We start from the raw sequence: 20492 nt of genomic DNA on the forward strand, positions 1-20492 counted from the left end.
CCTCTTCTCCTCTCTTCTCCTTTCATCTCTCCTCTTCTCCTCTCTCCTCTCTTCTCTCTCCTCTCTTCTCCTCTCCTCTCTTCTCCTTTCTTCTCTCTCCTCTCTTCTCCTCTTCTCTCTCCTCTTCTCTTCTCTCCTCTTCTCTCTCCCCTCTTCTCCTCTTCTCTCTTCTCTCTCCTCTCTCCTCTCTTCTCCTCTCCTCTCTTCTCCTTTCATCTCTCCTCTTCTCTACTCTCCTTCTTTCCTCTCTCCTCTTCTCTTCCTTCCTCCACTCTTCTCCTCTCCTTTCCTCTCTTCTCCTTTCCTCTCCCCTCTTCTCTACTCTCCTCTCCCCTCTTCTCTACTCTCCTCTCCTTTGCTCTTCTCCCCTCTTCCTCTCTTCTCCTCTCCTTTCCTCTTCTCTTCTCCTCTCCTTTCCTCTTCTCCCCTCTTCCTCTCCTCCCTCTCCTTTCCACTTCTCTCCCATCCTCCACTCTTCTCCTCTCCTTTCCTCTCCCCTCTTCTCTACTCTCCTCTCCTTTCCTCTTCTCTTCTCCTCTCCTTTCCTCTTCTCTTCTTCTCTACCTCTCCTCTCCCCTCTTCCTCCCGCCTCTTCTCTCCCCTCCCTCCTCCCCCCCTCCTCTTCTCCTCTCCTCTACTCTCCCCTTTCTTCTCCTTTCCCCTCCTCTTCTCTGCTCTCCTCTCCCCTCCTTTCCCCTCCTCTTCTCTTCTCTCCTCTCCTTCGGTGTACACTGAATGGATGGTGGATGTAGTAAAAGGTACTTATGCAGTGAAAAACATATATAAGCCAACACACTGCACCAAGCAATTAAAAAAAGACATTTATAAGAGCTATCAACTCCCAGAACTAGGGTTTTGCGGATCCGATAGTCAGAATTGGTATTAGTACAATATCGGCGTTTACTGGATCAGATATTGAAAAATTAAAAATGAAGCGGCAGCTGTTACTCCTCCAAGTCAATAAATAGACCCCTGAGACAGCGATATACAGGCTTTGGGTGAGCTCTTGGGGGCAATGTTTTATTGTATGTTGAATACACTGGTGCTGTTTATGGAAATATTATGAATCACCTGCTTATTTTTGGACTAGGAATATCTTGCTGCCTTCCCAGCATGCATCTAGGCAAATGTTTTAACAGCTCATTTATTTTAGTACCAGGCAAAAATACAGTATCAGAATTTATACCGGTACTGGCAGATGCTCAAGGTTGTGAAATCGCTATCAGGCATGAAAAAGTGGTATCATACCGACACAAAACAGAAGAATCTTAAAACAATAAAATCGTCCTAAACCCACATACTATTGACATAATAGTATAAGTATAAGTATATATACTCTTTTGATCCCGTGAGGGAAATTTGGTCTCTGCATTTATCCCAATCCGTGAATTAGTGAAACACACACAGCACACAGTGGTGAAGCACACACTAATCCCCGACCCGGTGAGCTGCCTGCATCAACAGCTCGGGGAGCAGTGAGGGGTTAGGTGCCTTGCTCAAGGGCACTTCAGCCGTGCTTGGCTACTGGTCGGGGTTCGAACCGGCAACCCTCCGGTTACAGGTCCGAAGTGCTAACCAGTAGGCCACGGCTGCCCCCAAAATAAGTACCATAATGAAGATAAATAATTGAGAAATGAAATGAATAAGATGGGGTTTGAGATGCGTTGGAAGTTCTGTGTTTGTGATGTAGGGAGCAGGGTTTGAAAAAGTCAAGAGAAGTTAGGTTACCAGCAAAAAATAGGGAAAAAAGCACTGAGGAGTTTTTCACTCTAGTCCACCCTACATAAAGTAGTCCTGCCACAGTATGGGCCTTCTCTTGGTGTCCTTGATGATCGTATTGTAGATCATTGTAGCCTTTCTTCTCCTGAAACTGTAAAGATTAACCAGAAAATTCCAAACTACAACTTGCTCCTCTGTTCTGCTTTAAATATTCCCGTCAGTTATAGACCTGCATCACCACAGACCTCTGGCAACGTCCCGACGACTGAGAATTTCTCTGTCCCGGCTACGTCTCGACAAGTGAGAACTGTCCCTCTCACTTACTACACTGCACATAACTACATACTCTACACATCTGTTTATACGGCTCATACTGAATATCCATATTTATTCTGTTTTTATTTAATATATTACTGTTAATACACTGCATATATATATATTATTTTTACTACTCTTATAATGTTACTGCTACTACACTGCACATATCTGTACATGTTTATACATTGTTCATACTGCATATCCATATCTATTCTGCTCTAATAACTAGAGGTGGGCAAACTACAGCCCGTGGGCCAGATCCGGCCCACCACGCACCTTAATCCGACCCGCCGAGTATTTACTTTTATCATAGGCTGCTCACTATATTTTTCCTGCCATAGACGATGTTCACTTTACTCCAAACTACTTTTCAGTCTTTTTAGAGAACGTATACAATGTCAATGTCAAAACAGCATGTAAAAGATGATACTTTTCAGGGCCTCTCTCAATCTTCATTGCTGCAGATCTAATTTGAACGTTATGCTACTCCATTCATTTGGGAACACATCTGAGCGTGCACGAGAGGGAGAGAGAGAGCGGCAGGTTCCAACTGGCTTGTCATTGTTGGTATCTGATATCTCCTTTTTAATATACTACTGACCATTTATAAACTGTAAGAGGGCACAGCCATAGGCACAGCACTAGCCATAGGCTATATTTGAGTGAAGCTGGCTCTTAGGCAGGGATCACATTAGCCAGCGGCAAGCGGCAGGTTTCCTATTGTTCTCTATGGTTCAGCAGCAGAACAGTGGCAACGCTGGAGTAACGCTAGCATTGAACAAGCTCAGCGTTGAACCAAGTTTTCAAAGCGCAACACGAACGTATTCAATTGTCAGTTAAGGCAAACCGTTTGTGTTCCCATAGGAAGGAGATAGAACTTATTATGGTCTGAGCGCTGTGTTACGCTTGTCGCTTGCCGCTGGCTAATGTGATCCCCGCCTTAAAGTGAAAGTGCGTCATTTCTAAATGAGTGAAACAGCATCAAATTAAAGAAATTCATATTTATATTAATATATTAACGTTCATATTAAAACACACTTCTGGTTAGACGTAAATTGCATTTCGTCTCTGTACTTATACTCCGTACAATGACAAAGTTGAATCTAATCTAATCTACAGAGAAAGTAAAAATGAGCTTTTGTAGAATGATATAATTAACTTCTTGTCATTCATTTTATTTAAATTATTCTGTAACTATCTGCTACAACAGAGAGGCAGTACTCAGGCAGTCTGTATTCAATACCAGTAAATAGGCATCCAAACACCGTTCGCTGCATTCACTCAACAGGGCCAAACATTGAATCCATAACCCATTTCCAGTCTTACACGCCCTCTGGTCATGTAAGAGAGAGATTTTCATTTCAGGATGTGCCTAGAGAAATTCAGATATGTGTTTATACGCCTGTCTCATCAGATGAAGGCCCAATAGGCCTCAGTCTGAAGTCTATGTATGTCTGTGCACGGCTGCATTGTCTCAGCACAAGGAAACTGCAGCGATTTGTGCATGAATGCCGCTTATGAATAATTAGCATCATTTCGTCTCGCAGTCCCATTTGCAACAGAACAATGCCCTTTTATTGTAGCAAAGCTCGGGCTGCCTGCCTGAGACTGAGTCCCCCGAGCACATGGCAGCTCAAGCATCGTCATGGTTGCATACTGATGATCAGGCTTTGACATGGGAAAACCAGGAAGTGAAGCGCAAACGTAGACAATGTATAAGTTGGACGAAATGGTCGCGTTAAAAACAAACGAGCTACAACCAAACAGCTTCTTACTTTTGAGATTTGCTTGGAAGGATGGGCTTTTTGGTGGTAATCAGTTTTTATTTTATTTTTTTAGCTAGCTAGCTAGAGTTGACTGGTGGTGGAACGGAAGCTAGAAAGTGTGTAGCAGGTCATCCTCAGGTGCCATGTGTCCGTTTAGCTTGGCCTCATGGTGCTGCAGAACGTCGGGGCGTGCGCTTCCGTCCCCTTTGATGCGGTCTCGGCTCGCTGCGGCTGTTGCTGAGCGACACAGAGAACAAGAGGGTGTGGGAAGGACCGCTGCACCGTTCCCTGTCATCTCTAGAGGCATGTATGTCTGTGTGTGTGTGTGGGGGTGCACTCTGGCATCCAGCTAATGAGGGAAGGTAAGAAGTGGGACACAGAGCGTCACGCATATGCAGTCTCGCTTTCACACTCACTCACACACACACAGATATACACACAGAAACACACACACACACACATGCTGTCACACATACATACTCTCACACACACACACACACCTCCAGTATGCCCAGAAAAGGAATATATTAATCACACACTTCAGAGAACTGGGTCCCTGAGCGCCCCAGCCGTTTCGAGACGAGGCCAACCATTCAGCAGCAGCAAAAGAAAGAGAGAAAAAAAAACTGCTAGTGGTCTGATGAGTGTTTTGCTAAATGTCCCTTGCCACTATACACTCACTCGCGCACACATAAAAAAGCACTTTGGAGAGATACTTTGGAGGAAACATTTTCGCCTTGTTAATTGCTTAAGCTCCATCACAAACCAGCACATATTAGACACATATTACATACATGCAGTCATGTTGTTTTGTCAGTGTTTTAACACTGTGTTAACACAAGTGTTCAGAGTCAGATCCTTGCATAAAAAACATTTCATGATAATTTAATGATAATTTAAGCCATTATTATTGCAGAGCTTCTTGAAACACCTGCGGTTTCGTTTTGTGGACCATAAAAACATTTGTGTTCAGCTAGTTGAAGCATCAACCATCTCATCAGGCAAAACACACAGTCAATCCTGCCATGGCCATCTGTCTGCTTTGTTCCGTCATATCACACCATCCACATGTTGTGTCATGTTAGTTAGACAGTTAGTTTGTCTGTCTGTATTATCATAGTGTTAAGGTGGAGGTGTGTGGAGCGGCCTCGCGTAAGGGCTTCTACATACCGACGACCCTAACCGGGTAGCTGACAGCGTGACGCCAAAATGACGTGATCTTGCTGGCGGCGCCAGGATTTAAGTTCAGGTAGCGAGGTAGCGCGCACTCATTTCTTTCAGACGAAAGCGACAAGGCAGAAACAGGAAGATGGACTTGTTCGAGGGCAAGCGAGAGTTGCAGTGTTTTGTTACAGTCGTGAATTTTTAATAGTTTGCTGGATAAGTTAACAAAGTTACCAGTGAGAGTTGCAACACATGGAATTAAGAGGAAAGAATAGAAACGATTTTCTTTTTCAAACAAAGGGTATCTATTAAGGCCTGAACAAAATCTCTTTCCACTTCAGGAAATTACACAAACTCAGCCAGCTGCTAGCTAGCTAGCCAGCTAACTAAACTGTTTAAATTATTAAAATTTCCCTCGGGATGACTAAAGTATCTATCTATATATCCATCTATCTATCTACCTACCTGTGTGCACACCTTGGAAACTAGATGATAATGATGATGGGAGTTGTGAATAGTAGCAACCAAAGTCTGAAGTACCATCACAGAGGCTAGCTAGTGTTTCTTACTGCAGCTTCTTCTGCTGTGTAACGTAGTTAGCGTTAGTCTTTTCACAACAGCGACACCTCTGTTCAGGAGAATATTGCAACTAGTGTCGCGACCACCACGCGCGAGTGTAAATGGTTACGGCGCTTCTGTGACGTCACATTGTCGCGCTACTGGTCGGGTGCGTCGAGTATGTGGGACGTTTAATGTCCTGAAGCGATGATGGGGACTAGTTTAAATGGATGGATGGATGGATGGATGGTGGCCCAACTGGCTACAACACACATACCACATTCGGGCTCATGGGGACCCAGGTTAGTGTCACTTCCCGATCCCACCACATCTCTCTCTCCCCCACTTGCTTCCTGTCATTCTTTTCACTGTCCAATCAGATTAAAGGTATATAAAAAAAATTTAAAAAAATAATAATAGATCAAAAATAAATAAATAACACAACCCCCTCGCACCCCACCACCACCACAGCAGCAATAAGCGTTGCGGTGAGTGTAGACGAGGGCCCTGGAGCCCCAGGAGCTTGCCTGGGTGTTTGTCTACGCGGCGGGGAGCCTGGTAAAACACATCCAGTCTGCTGCAGCACGGGGGTGGTGAGCGGAGCGTGGGGGGGTGGGATAGCGCTGTACCGCTCTGCATTGCGCAGCTGGAGACGACCGCGCCGCTCCTGCAGCATGATGGGATTGTTCTCAGTGGGGCGCCCTCTCTCTGAGGGCATCTCTTCGGATAAGTGTGTGCCGAGGTTTAGACCCCTTTCAACCACCGCCGGGTTCCTCCCTGGAATAAACACACACACGCGCCGCATACTTCCATTGAGTGTGTTGGTATTATAGTGTTATTAACTAAGTAAGTGTTCCTTAATAGCTATGTTATTACTGAACCAAACTGGCCATTAACATTCACACGCTGCCGCGGAGTGCGAAGACTTGTAGCTCTGGGTCCTTAGAAATGGGGCCAGTCCATGTCTGAAACTCTCCATGTCAGCAGTACTCAGATAAATGATTTACCCATGGAAGGCAATTAGAGTGATGGGCTGTGGAAAGCTGAGTGATATTTATGCTCGTGTTAAAGTGACATTACTAATGAACAGAGGTCCCTGGGCTTCTCTGCTTTCCCCTGGTATTGTTTTCCCCCCCTGTCTCTCTAGTGTGTGTGTGTGTGTGTGTGTGTGTGTTTGTGTACTCTGGGAAGCCCCCTGTGGCTACCGCACTTCTGAGAAGTCAGACTGTTTCCCCGTCTCTTCTCTCAGGCTAGGGGACTTTTTCCTCTCTCTCTCTCTCTCTCTCTCTCTCTCTCTCTCTCTCTCCCCCCCTTTCTTTCTTTCTCTCTCTCTCCTCCACACACACACACACTCTCTCTCTCTCTCTCCCCTTTCTTTCTTTCTTTCTTTCTTTCTTTCTCTCTCTCTTCGCTGTAACAATTTGTACAGCTGGTTTTGTAAGCAGAGCCATTAAGGGTCAAGTGTTTGTGAGCAAGCGAGCGCGAGAGTCTGTATGATCCACAGACGCAGCATGGAGACGAGCCCCGCAGCATACATACATACATACATACATACATACATACATACATACATACATACATGTGCAGTGCCCACACACACAGACTTAAATACACACACACACGCATACACACTCTTATGCGCACACACACACACACACACACACACAGACTCACTCTTATATACACATATATACACACACACACACACACACACACTCAGACGCACTCTTAAACACACATACACACCTGCACAGACTCACGATTATACACAGACGCATACAGACAAAGACGCACACTCACAGACAGCTGTGCTTCACATCATATTACTGTATGCTGTGCGTTTTGTGAGCCATATCATTTGGTACCCTTGTGGGCAATCGCTCTGAAGGAGCAGCGCAGATTCAGCAGCAGAGAAGAAATGTATCACAGATCCAACAGGGAATGTGAAATCCCCCTCTCCACCCAGTGCAGTGTGATCCTCCTCCTTCAAACTCTCCATTGCAATCCTTATCTGTGCTCTCCCCTGTGCAGATAAAACTCTGAAAGGCGAGAAGGGGAGAAAGCAGAACGGTGTGAAGGAGCGGGCCAAAGACCGGCGGAGTGAGGCCACCAAGGAGCGCTGGAAGTCGGACAACGGCTCTCTGCTCAGGCAGCTGGGTAGGTGCACCAGTGCTTTGTTTTTATTTGTAATCTATTCATTTGCTTGCTTGCTTGCTTGTGTGTTTGTTTGTTTGTTTGTTTGTTTGTTTGTTTATGTTTCTCTGCCATCTCAAAGAACGAGGGACAGAATGCACAACCCCTCCCCCCCCACACACACACACACACACACACACACACACACACACACACACACACACACACACCATGTGAGGAGGTAACCCATGGATCAGTAACTCCAGCACCTGCCTCCACCCAGAGGAGCTAGCAGGCCTCTGCATGTACATCAGGTGGGGTCCCACTGGGCCTCTCCAAATGCCACCTCTCTTTCCCAGCTCCTGCCCCAGCCAGGAAGACAGTCGCCAGGGAGACGCGGCCAGTGAGCAGATAGCTGGCTTTGATTGGAGAATGGCACGGAACAAAAGGCCCAGTGATGATCACGGATCGGTGCACACCTTCCGCATGATCTTTTTTCGGCCATTGTGCTGTTAGAACAGAGACGGTTGATAAACCGAGCCGATTCATAACAGGGTCATTTCCTGTATCTATTAGGCGACCAGTAGGAGGTCCACAGTTGAATTATGTATTCTGTGTCCGAAATAGTGATTCATTGGCATCACACACAAGCAAAGACAATAAAACAGTTCACACAATTATATTTATCTTCTCTTATTGCTTATTCAGAGAAAAGTTTGTTATGACAATAAGAACCACTAACCTGGAATTCTTCTTATGAGTTATTGTTATGGAAATACCTATTTAGGAGATCGGAACTATGTATCATTTCATTCCATTGGCAAAGTCTGAAATGCTTTTTCTTGAAAAAGTTTGGTTAGAATTAACTAGAGCAAAAGGGGTAACACCACCAAAACAAGTCAATCCACTGTGTGTTCCAGTTTTTTGGCAGAGCTACTGGACACTATCGCAGGTTAAGATAAAACGTTCCACGCCATCAGCAAAAACTACACATGACAATCTAATGTCATATGTACTTGCCTGTAGTGCTGGACACACACACACACATACAGTACACACCAGGAAGTGCCCCTGCCCCTGTGTGTTTAGTCGGCGTGACCGACTCCACAGATCTTGTCTCCACACCTGCCTATTTTTAGATCAGTGTGTGTTTGTTTAGAGGGGGACAATCGGAAGTCATCAGTCAGGGGTGTTTCCATGACGAGCTCTTCTCTCCTGTCGCCCTACTGCGTGCGTGTGCGTGTGTGTGTGTGCGCGTGTGTGTGCGTGTGTGTGTGTGTTTTAAAAGCAGCCATCTGCTCTTTATCATTCCCGACTACTGAGCCGTTGTGTCGGGGAGCAGATGTTATATACACTTAATCACAACCTGCTTCCACTCTGGGAGATTCCTGTTAGAATTACTACATGAGAACTTAGGTCCTGTCCACACCAACCTGGATACATTTTCAAGCACATAATGACTTCTACAGTCCTTTTAGCCCTTCTGTCCACACTTAAACAGCATTTTCCATGACTGAAAACTCTACTTTTTTCGAAAAGTCTTCCCCTAGGAGCATTGTACTGTGGACAGGGAAAATTAAGTTTCCGCAAAGCAGTGACGTATGGTTGACATGGCGCTGACAAAGGTTTATGCTCCAGACACCAAAAACAAATACTTGTTTTGTTGTGGATGTAGAATATTTTGAAAGTGCTATGAAAACAAGTGTGGAACCAGAGAACGTTTTCAAAGGTGGTTGGCTTAGTATACTAAGTCAGTCGTGATGCAACTCTCAGATCCATCACATGGCACCTAATAGTGATGTTTTCCTTTGGACTCAATAAAGCACACCGTTTCCTTCCAGTTGCGGTCAGCAAAAAAGAGAGTTGGCTCTACTCTAGTCACAAACGCTCAGTGGAGGTTTATGAAGCGTGGTTGTCACTGGAGTGTCCAGCATCCCTATGCCCCCTCCTCCCAGATGGAGCACACTCTCTCAGACCCCAGAGTGATGGTAGAGGATAGGGCTTCTCCATGATGGCAAAAATCATAATTGCGATTGACCAAAACAATGTTGAATCCACGATTATTTATTACGACTAGAGGTAAAAACTGTGGTGTTGGCGGGTGTGGTGTTGGTTGATGTGGTGGTATTGGTGGGGGTGGTGTTGGTTGGTGTAGGGGTGGTGTTGGCGGGTGTGGGGGTGGTATTGGTTGGTGTTGGCGGGTGTGGGGGTGGTGTTGGCGGGTGTGGGGGTGGTGTTGGCGGGTGTAGAGCTGGTGTTGGTGGGTGTGGGGGCGGTGTTGGTTGGTGTGAGGATGGTGTTTTGGCGGGTGTAGGGGTGGTGTTGGCAGGTGTGGTTGGAGGCCCGAGGCATGCAGTACTCCAGCTCAATCCTCAGGCTTTGCTGACTGACATTCCTCTTTAAGGGGCCAAAGCTGAGACCAGGAAGAGAGTGGGGAGAGACACTGACTCACTGCCCCCTAGGTGCTAGGCGCATCATCTTGGACTGATTTCCATTCCATCTCTCTCCTCTTTCATGTAAATGAGTACAGTTATTTATTGAGCAGAGATTTTTTTTTTCTTTCTTTTTTCCGTCAAAAGTGACCTGCCGTTCTAGAGAGGTATTCAGTATTATCAGTCTCTGTTCTACCCTGGGAAGCCAAACCCTATGGTCTTGCCAACTCTGGGCAGCTCTCTCTTCACCAGGAGCTGCAACCAGGAACAGAGAGAGGGGAGCTCTCTCCCTCCCCTGAACTCTGCCCCCACCCCGCACCCCCCTCTCCCTGCGGTGCGTTGCCCAGGAGACGGCTGGCACCTGAGTGGCGAGTGGAGCTGGGCTGGGCTGGTGCTGGTGCTGCTGGAGCAGGCCCTGCTGCACAAACAAATGTCTGGCAGCACCCCAAATAGCACATTCCTGGCCCTCTGTAGCGTGGGACCCAGAGTGCCTGTGTGTCCTGCCAGCAGACTTGACCCCCCCTCTACACACACACACACACACACACACACACACACACACACCTACCTCCCTGGCCCAGCCCTGCCTGCTCGGCTGCCCTCTGCAGTGCCATGCTGTGTCATGGAAAGAACACCGGCTGGGGCGGGAGGCGGGGGTGAGGAGAGAGGTGAGGGGGTGAGGAAAGGGGAAGGGTTGGGCAGTGCCTCACAGGAACAGTGGCTGTTTAGATGTAAGAAGAGCTCAAGCTGTGAATGTTTGGACAGGAACATGCTCAGAATATCAGCTCTTCTGAGGAGGAGGAGTGAATATGATATGCACAATGTACTTTATGCTCACTGTTAGTGCAGTTTTCCTAAAGGGGGGGCTCGCCAAAAAAACGTCATATGCTGGACACCTGCAGGTAGATGCCCTCACACTGTTGACAGGCAGAATGTCAAAGCAGCTCTTTTCAAGTGCAGTGGGAGTGGATGAAGGCCATTCATGACAGTCATGACAGTTTATGCACCATTAAACCATTACTCGTTTCTCTTCTGCCCTTGCTTCAGAACCCTTCCTCTTCCTTGTGAGTGCTTTTAACCAAGAAGGGGTAGTGTTTCCAGTATGTTGGGAAGTGTCTATCCTGTTGTAAATGGTCAGATAATGTTTTTGGTGGCTGAAAGATGTGGTAACAGTCTACTGCCACTAAATGGAAACGTCGCCAGCTATGCCCCTTTCCCATCCTTGGAAAACAAACAACACAATGTAGATCTCCAGATGCAGCCTGATTGAGTGGTGATAAAATTACAGCATCATTTCTGGGTGAATGATCCCTTTAATTATGGTTAAAGCGATCATTCACAAAGGGATCAACTATACAATATGTCATAGCATTCTTGAGCTGAGAGGATTGCCATGTATAGTCCGCTGTTGTGGGAATACTATTCATAGGATGTGGATGACTAAACCAGCACTAGAGTATCCACCTTATTCGTAACACCCTACGTCCGGTTTTCATCTTCCGTTAATTCTGTTTACATAATGACTTAGTGCAGTCTCAACAGGCTAACTAGAATATTCTTCAATTTTATATTTCTTTCGAAACTTTAACAATTCCGCATGAATATGGATATTCTATATTATGACGGACAGAAAAAATATCAGTTTACTTTTACAAGGCTTAGGATTCTGTCAGGCACTGTCTACCATCACATTAAAATCTATACAACGCAGCTTCAGCCGGAAATAGAAAACCGGATTTCTGAATACTGAATTGTCATGGCTACAGCCATTGTTGGCTCACGAATGGACAGCAACAGTAAAGACAGTAGTGTCGCTGGCACACAGTGTGACTTCACAGAGTGTGTCCCGTGGTCTGCTGGGCAGTTACTTTAGTCTCAGTGCACTCAACAGGTACAGCACCTTAGGGCTCTTAAGTGCCGCTTGAGCGCCACTCGGCCTCTATTTTTATCCGCTGTGGGGTCCATCTGTTATTTATTAATTACAATGATTAAACCACCTAGTGGGCTTTAATCACTAGCCACAGAAGAATATAAACAAAATACCCCTTGAAAGCACTTTGGAAGTGCGGTGCGGGTAAGCGGACCATGAATCTGTTGATGTGACCCTGCTGTTCCTTGTACCTTCCAGCAGATTAGCCAAGTCCTTTTCTTTTGCATGTAGTGAGAATGAGACCTGATTGAGAGATATAATGGGCGCAGGTGTATTGTGTGTCAAAGAGGAAGTGTACATGGTGTACTGAAATGCACACATGCTTGATCTACTCTGAACAATGCACATACTTCAGCTTTATTGAGATGTGGAGTCTGTCATCTCACCTGTGTGTGTGTGTGTGTGTGTGTCTGTGTGTGTTCCAGGTGTCCCTCTGGACGGCTCTTTGTTTGACAGCTGGCTGGCGCAGTCGGTGCAGATCACGGCGGACGACATGCTGAGCCGCTGGACGCTGGAGGGCGAGCGGCGGGACCCCACGGCCAGCCTGCTGTCCCACCAGCTGCAGCAGGGCGAGCAGAACCTGCTCAACCTGATGATGGACCACTCCATGCAGTCCGCCTGGAAGACCCCGCAGCTGGGACGCAAGGCCCGCACCAAGCCGCGCGCCAGGGCCCACAAGGACTCCACCTCCTCCTCATCGTCAACCGCCACCTGTGGTGGGGCTCCCGTCGCTGCTGTGAAGGGCTTACGGGGTGTGTGCGAGGAAGCGGGTGGCTATGGGTACGGGCATGTAGGTCGGCTTCGGGCCTCCAGAGCCCTGTTGCATCACCACCATCACCACGCCGGCCACCACCACCACCACACCCGGCACAGTGCCGAGGCCCAACCAGAGCCCCTGCAGCCGCCCATCTCCAAAATGGACTCCTGTCACATCTCGGACGAGAGGGGCCCGTGGCACCCGCACCCCAAGCAGCCTGCCGCCACGGTTCCCGAGCCCGGAGGAGTGGCGTCAGCGACACCGGAGATCCCCGAGTCAGCGGTGGGTGTCGCTCCCGCGGGCAGACCGGCTCTGCGGCCACGAGTCACGCGACAGGGCAAGTCCCGATCGAAGGGCGGCGGGCAGGAGAGCACGGAACCAGACCGTGACGCAGAGCGCACTGAGGAGCCGTCGCCGGCACTTCCTGTCACCGAGACCCCGCTGATGATGCCGACTGGCACGAACGGTTACTTCTCGGACGCTGAGCGGAACGGCAGTGACCCGCGTCCGACCAGCCGTAAACTCCGCCTTGGCCAGTTGCATGCTGGGAACGAGGAAGTGTTGAGACGGAGCGTGCTGGCCTCCTGAGGACGGGGCCGCATGTCTCCTGTTGCCATGGTTACAGGCCCCACCCCACACCCAGCTTTCAACACAGTGTACACAGTTTTGGATTCCTCTGTTTGCTTACTGTCTATAGATCGCTTTATACAACCAAATCTGTATAACCCTGTCAAACTGCTATCTGCTACAGTAAGGAACTGTTGTCTTAATCCTTAGATGGGTTAGTCCTTTGGCTGCATTAAGGCAACATAATCATTTGTGCTTTTGAAACATCAAACAAAAAAAAGAAAACAAAGAAAAAAATAATGCTGTATGTTGAACATTAGAATGAGAATGGACCTCAGCGTAGCTGTTGTGTTCTTCTTTCTTCGTCATTGGATGTTGAAGTGGACATGGGAAACCATGTGATCAGGCACAGTGGCAGCTTATATAAGGGTCCGAAGCCCTGGGGGAAGGGGAGGAATCATTATGGGCATTATTTAGCTGGTTCAGGTTTGATTCTTCCTCTGCGAAACTGACGAGTTGAATTTGACAAAGTCCAGTGGATGTGTCTCATTTTCAAAGCCTTGTTGTTGAACTTGTACAGAGAATATCAGATTTCTAAGACTATATTAAAAACAAAAAAAGCACAATTAGTTCAACAGAGACTGTGGAACACTCGAATCACCGACACACACACACACACACAAACACACACTTGCACACGCTCACACAGACATGCAGGTGTATGAGACCTGTAATCAGTCACTCCTATACAGATGAAGAGAAAACATCAAAGTGAATCCTTCCTTGATTCATAGCCTATTTAGTTGAAGTGGACAGTCTTTGATAAGTCCACACAGCACTCTGAATTCTCTCTCCCTTTGGCCCAAGCGTTCATATATCAAAGCTAACCTTCAATCTTCAATTCTTCTTTGATGAAAAGGTGCCTTCTGTCGTCCCCCCCCCAAAACAAGGTAAATAATCACGTGCTAATGAAATTTGTTACAATCATAGGAACATTGAAATGGAAATCAGTAAACGAACAGCAGGTCCCAATCTTCTTATTGTAGTGCCTACAATATATGCCTAAAAATGTATATGAATGCAGCGTTTGCCATTTATCAACCCAGCAAGAAACAAGACCACAAAAATAATGTACCCAAGCAAATCGCTGCTATGAAGTGATCAATACAAAAACCATGCCTCCAATTGGAGTAATCATAGGATAAGTCTCTTAAGTCCAACAGGTGAATCATGCTCTTTGTAAATGGCTTTTGTGCTCATGCATTTTTTTTTTTTTTCTTTTGCAAGTTGTATTTTATACTTATAGTGGTCCATGGTATTTTCTCAGGGTTATAGATATGAGGGTTGAAAACTCAATCAAAGAGAAGTAAAGCAGATATTCATATTTTATACACAAACGCATAGAAATGTTCTTTTGGCGAAAGTCACTGTTTGAAATCTGACTACTGAGGGTGTTCTCTCTGAGCTAAAAGGCTTTTGTTTTTTTGGTTCTTTTTGTTTTTTGTTTTGTTTTATTTTTGTTCTTGATTTCCGCTTTGACAATGCCAAAGATCAGTGCGTTGACCACAACACCATAATATAACGCTCTCCTGTGTCAAGAAGTTAAAACCTAACAGGCGTGTCTATACAATCCGACGGAGAGCAGTCCGTTTTCATCTTCGAGCCGGCAGGGTGTTGCCGGGGCTGCAGGTCCCGTTCACCCACCACCACCAGTCGACCACCACGCTTGACCACCAGTCGACAAGCCCCCAGCTCCTGCAGCCCCTAAAACCCCAATGGTCGTCACTACCACCACCACTGTCCGGCCACTCATCACAGAACAATCCTTCACCCTCTTACAGGGGGGCTCTCAAAGCTATAATTCAGAGCAGTGAGCCCCAACACACCACAAACAACACACCCTACAGTCTGGCTGGCTGCACCACTGCGCCACTACCAACACTGGCACTTCTGGGTTCTGTTTGGAACACTTCTGGGTTCTGTTTGGAACACAGCTGTTCTTCTGATTCTCTTTTTGTTTTGCGTTTGTTCTTGTGAGGATTCAGACCTCTGCAAGACACTATGACCGTATAGGCAGTGTAGTGAACCCTCTTCGGGTCTCCCTATGCTCCATTTGACAGTCCGAATGGCCTTGGCCGGCTGACCCAGTCGCGTCGTGGGCAGGTAGGGGAGGAGATGGAGACTGTGCCTCTCTGTCGTCCTCTAAAGCCACACACACACACACACACACACACACACACACACACCCCCCCCCACGGATGGCTGTTTTATTCATTGCCAAGACAATGAACCATCAACAGAGTTCAGTGCTCGTAACTGATTTTTCTTTTTTACTTTTAGTTTTGTATAGTCCATGTAGCCCGTGTCGCTCAGAGCTGACCGGTTCGTCGTAGAAAGCAGGTTTAGTAGCCGCAGCCTCACCGCTGCTCACAGAAATGGTAGACTTGACTTTTACGTTTCTTCTTCACTTAGTCGTTTTTGTTTGTTTTTTCGTTGCAAGTAACTGGAGTCCAAGGGTCCTGCAGTGTATGTGTGAACTCTGGACAGGGGACAAGGAGAGTGCGTCTTAGCGTCACAGTCCACCGTGCTGGGAGCAAGGGCTCTCTCCTTCTCCAGCTTCCGTTGACAGCTTTGAGGCGACCATAGTCTCAAAGCCACACTCTCATAGCTGCAGCCACCAGGCCCTCTCCTGTATGATTAGCTGCTTAGTCCCAGATGGACATTAACTCCAGGCTGTAGTAGTGAAACTGCCTTTATCTGTTTTTTTAGTATGCACCAACAGTTATGTATAATACTGTACTACTACTAGCACCGCTGTTTAACCAACCCCCCTTCCTCCGCCCCAGTGTAAAAGGCTTTCTAGCTGTTACATATGCTTCAAACCGTATGTCATATAACTATAACAATAACTTTGTACTCTCTCTTCAGTCCGACTGCTTCCGTACTGCCACACGTGCGCCGCCAACGCTTCCTCACGGCGAAGCCTTTTCTCTCTGGGGGGCCCGGTACCCCACAGAAGGATGCTTCCGGCCTCCTACGACCAACACACACTCCTCCATCATCATCTCCACGACCACTACCAGTAAAAGCACAGCAGGGAAAGCCGATTGCAGATGGAGAAGCATCATTTAGTGGGAGAGATTACTGTTGAGGTACAGCGTTGTGAGACCTCTCGTTCCTTAAGGGATAGTACGGGGTAATCACAGCAGGCAGTAGCTCCTAGTGCAAGTGCAGTACTGTGACTTCACCTTAGGCAGTTGTGACTCCTCTCTCTGAGTGTCAGGTTTAACTTCTGAGAGCTCCATGCAGAACTGGTTTGAGAGCTGCAGGGCGGTGGACGATGGTCAGGACCAAAAGGCCACAGCAGAGACATGTATCTGTGTCCTGGATAGGGGCCCCTTATGCCTTCGTTGTTTCTTAGGCAGCTAACAGGCACTACGGGAACCAATGCACTTAATTCCACTTAACGTTCCTCTCCATGCACTCAATCAGATTTGATTTCCAACGTCATTCAGACAGAAAGCGTTTTCTGCGGTTAAGGTGCACTTTTTTTGTTCGGTGGAATCGAAAATTGGCACATGAAGTAATTGCATACCATCTCCGAAAGGGTTCTGAGTTCGGCCGTTACTCCAGTTGAATTTTCTCCATCCTGCTGGCATTTGACCTTTTCCCCCTGACCTTGACCTCTACCTGCATGCACTCACAGACCTGCTCTCAGGTCCAAGCCTTGCACTCAGCTGCGGCACTCCTGTCAGTCAATCTCCGCCTAAGCTTCAGTTTACTGTGCAGCTCCGTGCTTATTTTGCCCCACCCTCCCAGAAACCCCCTCCACTCTCCGTTCAAAAACAACAACGAAAAAGCAATCCGATTGGGCCGTGACGTGTCATCATTCCACGCCGGCCCCTTTATTCACTCTTCTGTCAGGCACATGTTTCATATTCAGTCAGCAGTTGTTCTCTCTCTGACGTGATCAGGATCCGGCACGGGGGACTCGCTCCGCACAGCCGGAGGCCTCGCTGTCGATCCTGTGATCGCCGCCGTGTTTCCATTCCGCGTGCGTTTTAGGCTCTGCGTCAGTTATCGATATGATAAATATGAATGTTGCAGGAGTTTACCCTTCTGTATTCTTTGTTTCAAAGAATGTTGTGCCATTTGTTAATAGCAGAGAGAAATATTGAACATATATTGAAAAAAAAAACGAAGAGCTATTATAAATTATTTTTTTGGCTTTTTTTGCTATATTTATTTTCTTGTATTAGAATCTTCTTTGTAGGAGGAAAAAGAAAAAAAATGTATTTTTCATTAGTGCAAGAACCTATTTTTTCCTTTTTGTACAGTTTTCCATGTTTAAGCAATCTTTGAAGCAATATGATGTTTCGATGTTACTGTACCTGCATGCTGTTTGTGTTGCCTTAACGACGGCTGTGTCTACTTTGGCCCCTCCCACCTGTCCATTACTCGCCCGCACTCTGGCGTGGTTGACCAGTACAGTCAATAAACCAGTGCTTTCTGTGTACCCTCCGACTGGCCTGCCTCTCTGTTCTAGCACACACCAAGTAAATGGTAAATGGACTGCATTTATATAGTGCTTCTCCACTCCTCCAAGCACTCAAAGCACTTTCAATTCAATACAGTTTACAATATCATGCATCACATTCACACATACACCAATGGTGCAGGCTGCCATGCAAGGCGCCAACCTGCACATTTCCGGAAACTTTGGGGTTCAGTGTCTTGCTCAAGGACATTTCAACAGGGTCAGGAGGAGTTGGGCTCGAACTGGCAACCTTCAGGTGTCTAGACAACTCCTACTTTACCGCCGCACACCAACACCACTGAACTCACCCATACTGAGCCAGTCTCCCAGATCACCCAGGACGGTGTCTATAAAAAGAAAAAGGGATGAATATCTATGCAATCGCTTATATAATAATTTCAATAAATTAACACTACTTTGTAGAAATCTGCTATCACTTTGACATTAGAGGGAATTTTTGTAAATTATTGTAAAACAAATGTCAAATTAAATTGATGTCCATCACATTTATGTGACCGAGGCTTCAGAGTTGCCTGTTGTCACACGTGATGCTACCTACTTTTTATGACTTATAATCGTGCAGCATTTTTAGTATTTTATGTTTGTATCGCTTGTCCATATTTCAGCATTTTGCCATTTGTTAGATCACTAATACTGCAACATTCAAATTCTGTGGCTGTTAGATTCAAATGATGCAGCTCACTCTTCTTGAAGGGGTAGCCAATTCTGACTGCAGGGCAGGCTCAAGTCTTCAGTGCCAATGTAACTCTATACCCAATGGGAAAAAAAATAATCTATTGAGACACACTATGGTATTCTAGTTATGGTCTCTTGGGTACACAATTAAATGACACATTTCTAAATTTGATTCCCAAATTTCCAGACCACACTCATCACTTTAACTTTAAATAGTCCTTGTTTCCATTTGGCATACAGCAAAAAGTCAAAATAAATCAACTCTATTCATCACCTTCTTGTACAACTGAGCATCATAGGTGCTTTCAAGGCTGCCGTTTCTGTGCAGTCCCTTCACAGTGCGCATGGAGGGAGCACTAGTTTTAAGACTCGTCATTATTAATGTAGTGCTATGGCAAACAGCGTGTTCCTCCTGTGATCATCACTGTAAATACAGTGTGAAATTGACTTTAACGCCCCCTCTGCGACTGGACCGTTGGGGCACTCTGCCCCCCACCCCGGCCTTCACTTTCAGCCCCTGCTGCTGTCCGTCTTAAAACAAGCGCCGGCGACTTTTCCGGAGGACTTGTTTAAAAGAATCCTACAGCACCCCTGTGGAAATGAAACATGGTTTGTTATTGTTGTTCTTGGTCGCAGTCCAGAGCACTTTGCAGCTGCTGACGTATCACTTCCCCTTCTTGCCCTATAGGCAGAACCTACCCCTAGGATGGTAGGACTCATGACCCGAACCTTGGACAATGACCAGGCCACGCGTATGAGAATGGAGCGTTTGTATTTGACTTTAGAGAGGAATGTTGTTTATCACAAGTTTCCAAAGGAACTGCTGAAATTGTGGTTACCCCCACCCCCTTGCACTTCCCAGTTTACCACAAGTTGCCAGATTTTGTTTTAAACAAGCATGAATAGATTCCTATTGTATTTAAAAGCCCATTATATGGAGGAAAAGGGTTTCTTAGTGACGGCAGGAGAAAGAGTGTGTTCTGTGTTCTGACATTTCAAATCAAACGTAGTGATTGATGAAGGTTTGTATGATGGCTAGTTCTCTGTAACTGTGTTTACCCTGAGCCTTTGGGGTTAGGGATGTGTTCTCTTCTGAACCACTCAACTCTGCTGACCCCTTGTGGCCATATCTGAAACACACCAGTGGCTAATTAGGAGGAGCTTTTGTGATTCATGCTGAGATGATCAAACCAGAATGCTGAACTTATGGAGGGATGAACTGAAGGACAGAAATGAAAGGGGGAAAAAGAATTCTAGCTGCATTCGAGAATCTTTCCCCAGGCTATGGGATGTTGTCATATGTTCAGCAAACAGTTGTAGTGTGCACATCCCACCTTCTGGCAGGTGCAGGACAAAAGAAAACTATACTCATTTGAAAAAATATAATGTCCGCAACACTGCTATTGACTCCCAATTATTTATTGCAACGTTTCGACCCTGCTTTTTTTTTTTTTTTTTTTTTTTTGCCTGAAGAAGACCCAGCAGGGTCGAAACGTTGCAATAAATAATTGGGAGTCAATAGCAATGTTGCGGACATTGTATTTTTTTCAAATGTTGTCATATGTCTCACACAAAATGTCCCTTAACCTTATAATATGCCTCTAGTCTATCACTATTTACATTATTTTTTACTCCTCTGAGAATCCCATCTACCCCTCGTCTCCATAGGTAGGTTTCTTGGTTTTGGTCTCCCATGCCTTACTCTCTTACTCGCATCATCTTGCTCTCTCCACCTCCTCCCTCTGTAACTCTTCCTACCTCCCTGTGCAGGGCTTCTTCTTTTGAGGGTTTTGCTGACAGTGCTGTCTAGGCTGTGAGTGTGTGTGAGAGAAAGAGAGTGTGTGTGTGTGTGTGTGAGAGAGAGAGAGAATGTGTGTGTGTGTGTGTGCTCAGTGAGATGAGAGAGGAAGCCTGT

At 46.4% G+C, this 20492-nt stretch overlaps 1 protein-coding gene across 3 annotated transcripts in view; it reads left to right on the top strand.

Moving 5' to 3' along the window:
• jade2 (jade family PHD finger 2) overlaps positions 1-17860 on the top strand; it is a 79349-nt gene extending 61489 nt beyond the window's left edge. For all 3 annotated transcript variants that reach the window (XM_048227583.1, XM_048227592.1, XM_048227602.1), the window contains exons 11-12: positions 7557-7682; positions 12446-17860. In XM_048227583.1, coding sequence (XP_048083540.1) covers positions 7557-7682; positions 12446-13365 — 1046 coding nt within the window. In that variant the 3' untranslated portion in view covers positions 13366-17860. The remainder of the gene's footprint in view (positions 1-7556; positions 7683-12445) is intronic.
• Positions 17861-20492: the final 2632 nt, after the last annotated feature.

Source organism: Alosa alosa, chromosome 2, assembly GCF_017589495.1.
Source record: "Alosa alosa isolate M-15738 ecotype Scorff River chromosome 2, AALO_Geno_1.1, whole genome shotgun sequence".
Lineage (NCBI taxonomy): Eukaryota > Metazoa > Chordata > Actinopteri > Clupeiformes > Clupeidae > Alosa > Alosa alosa.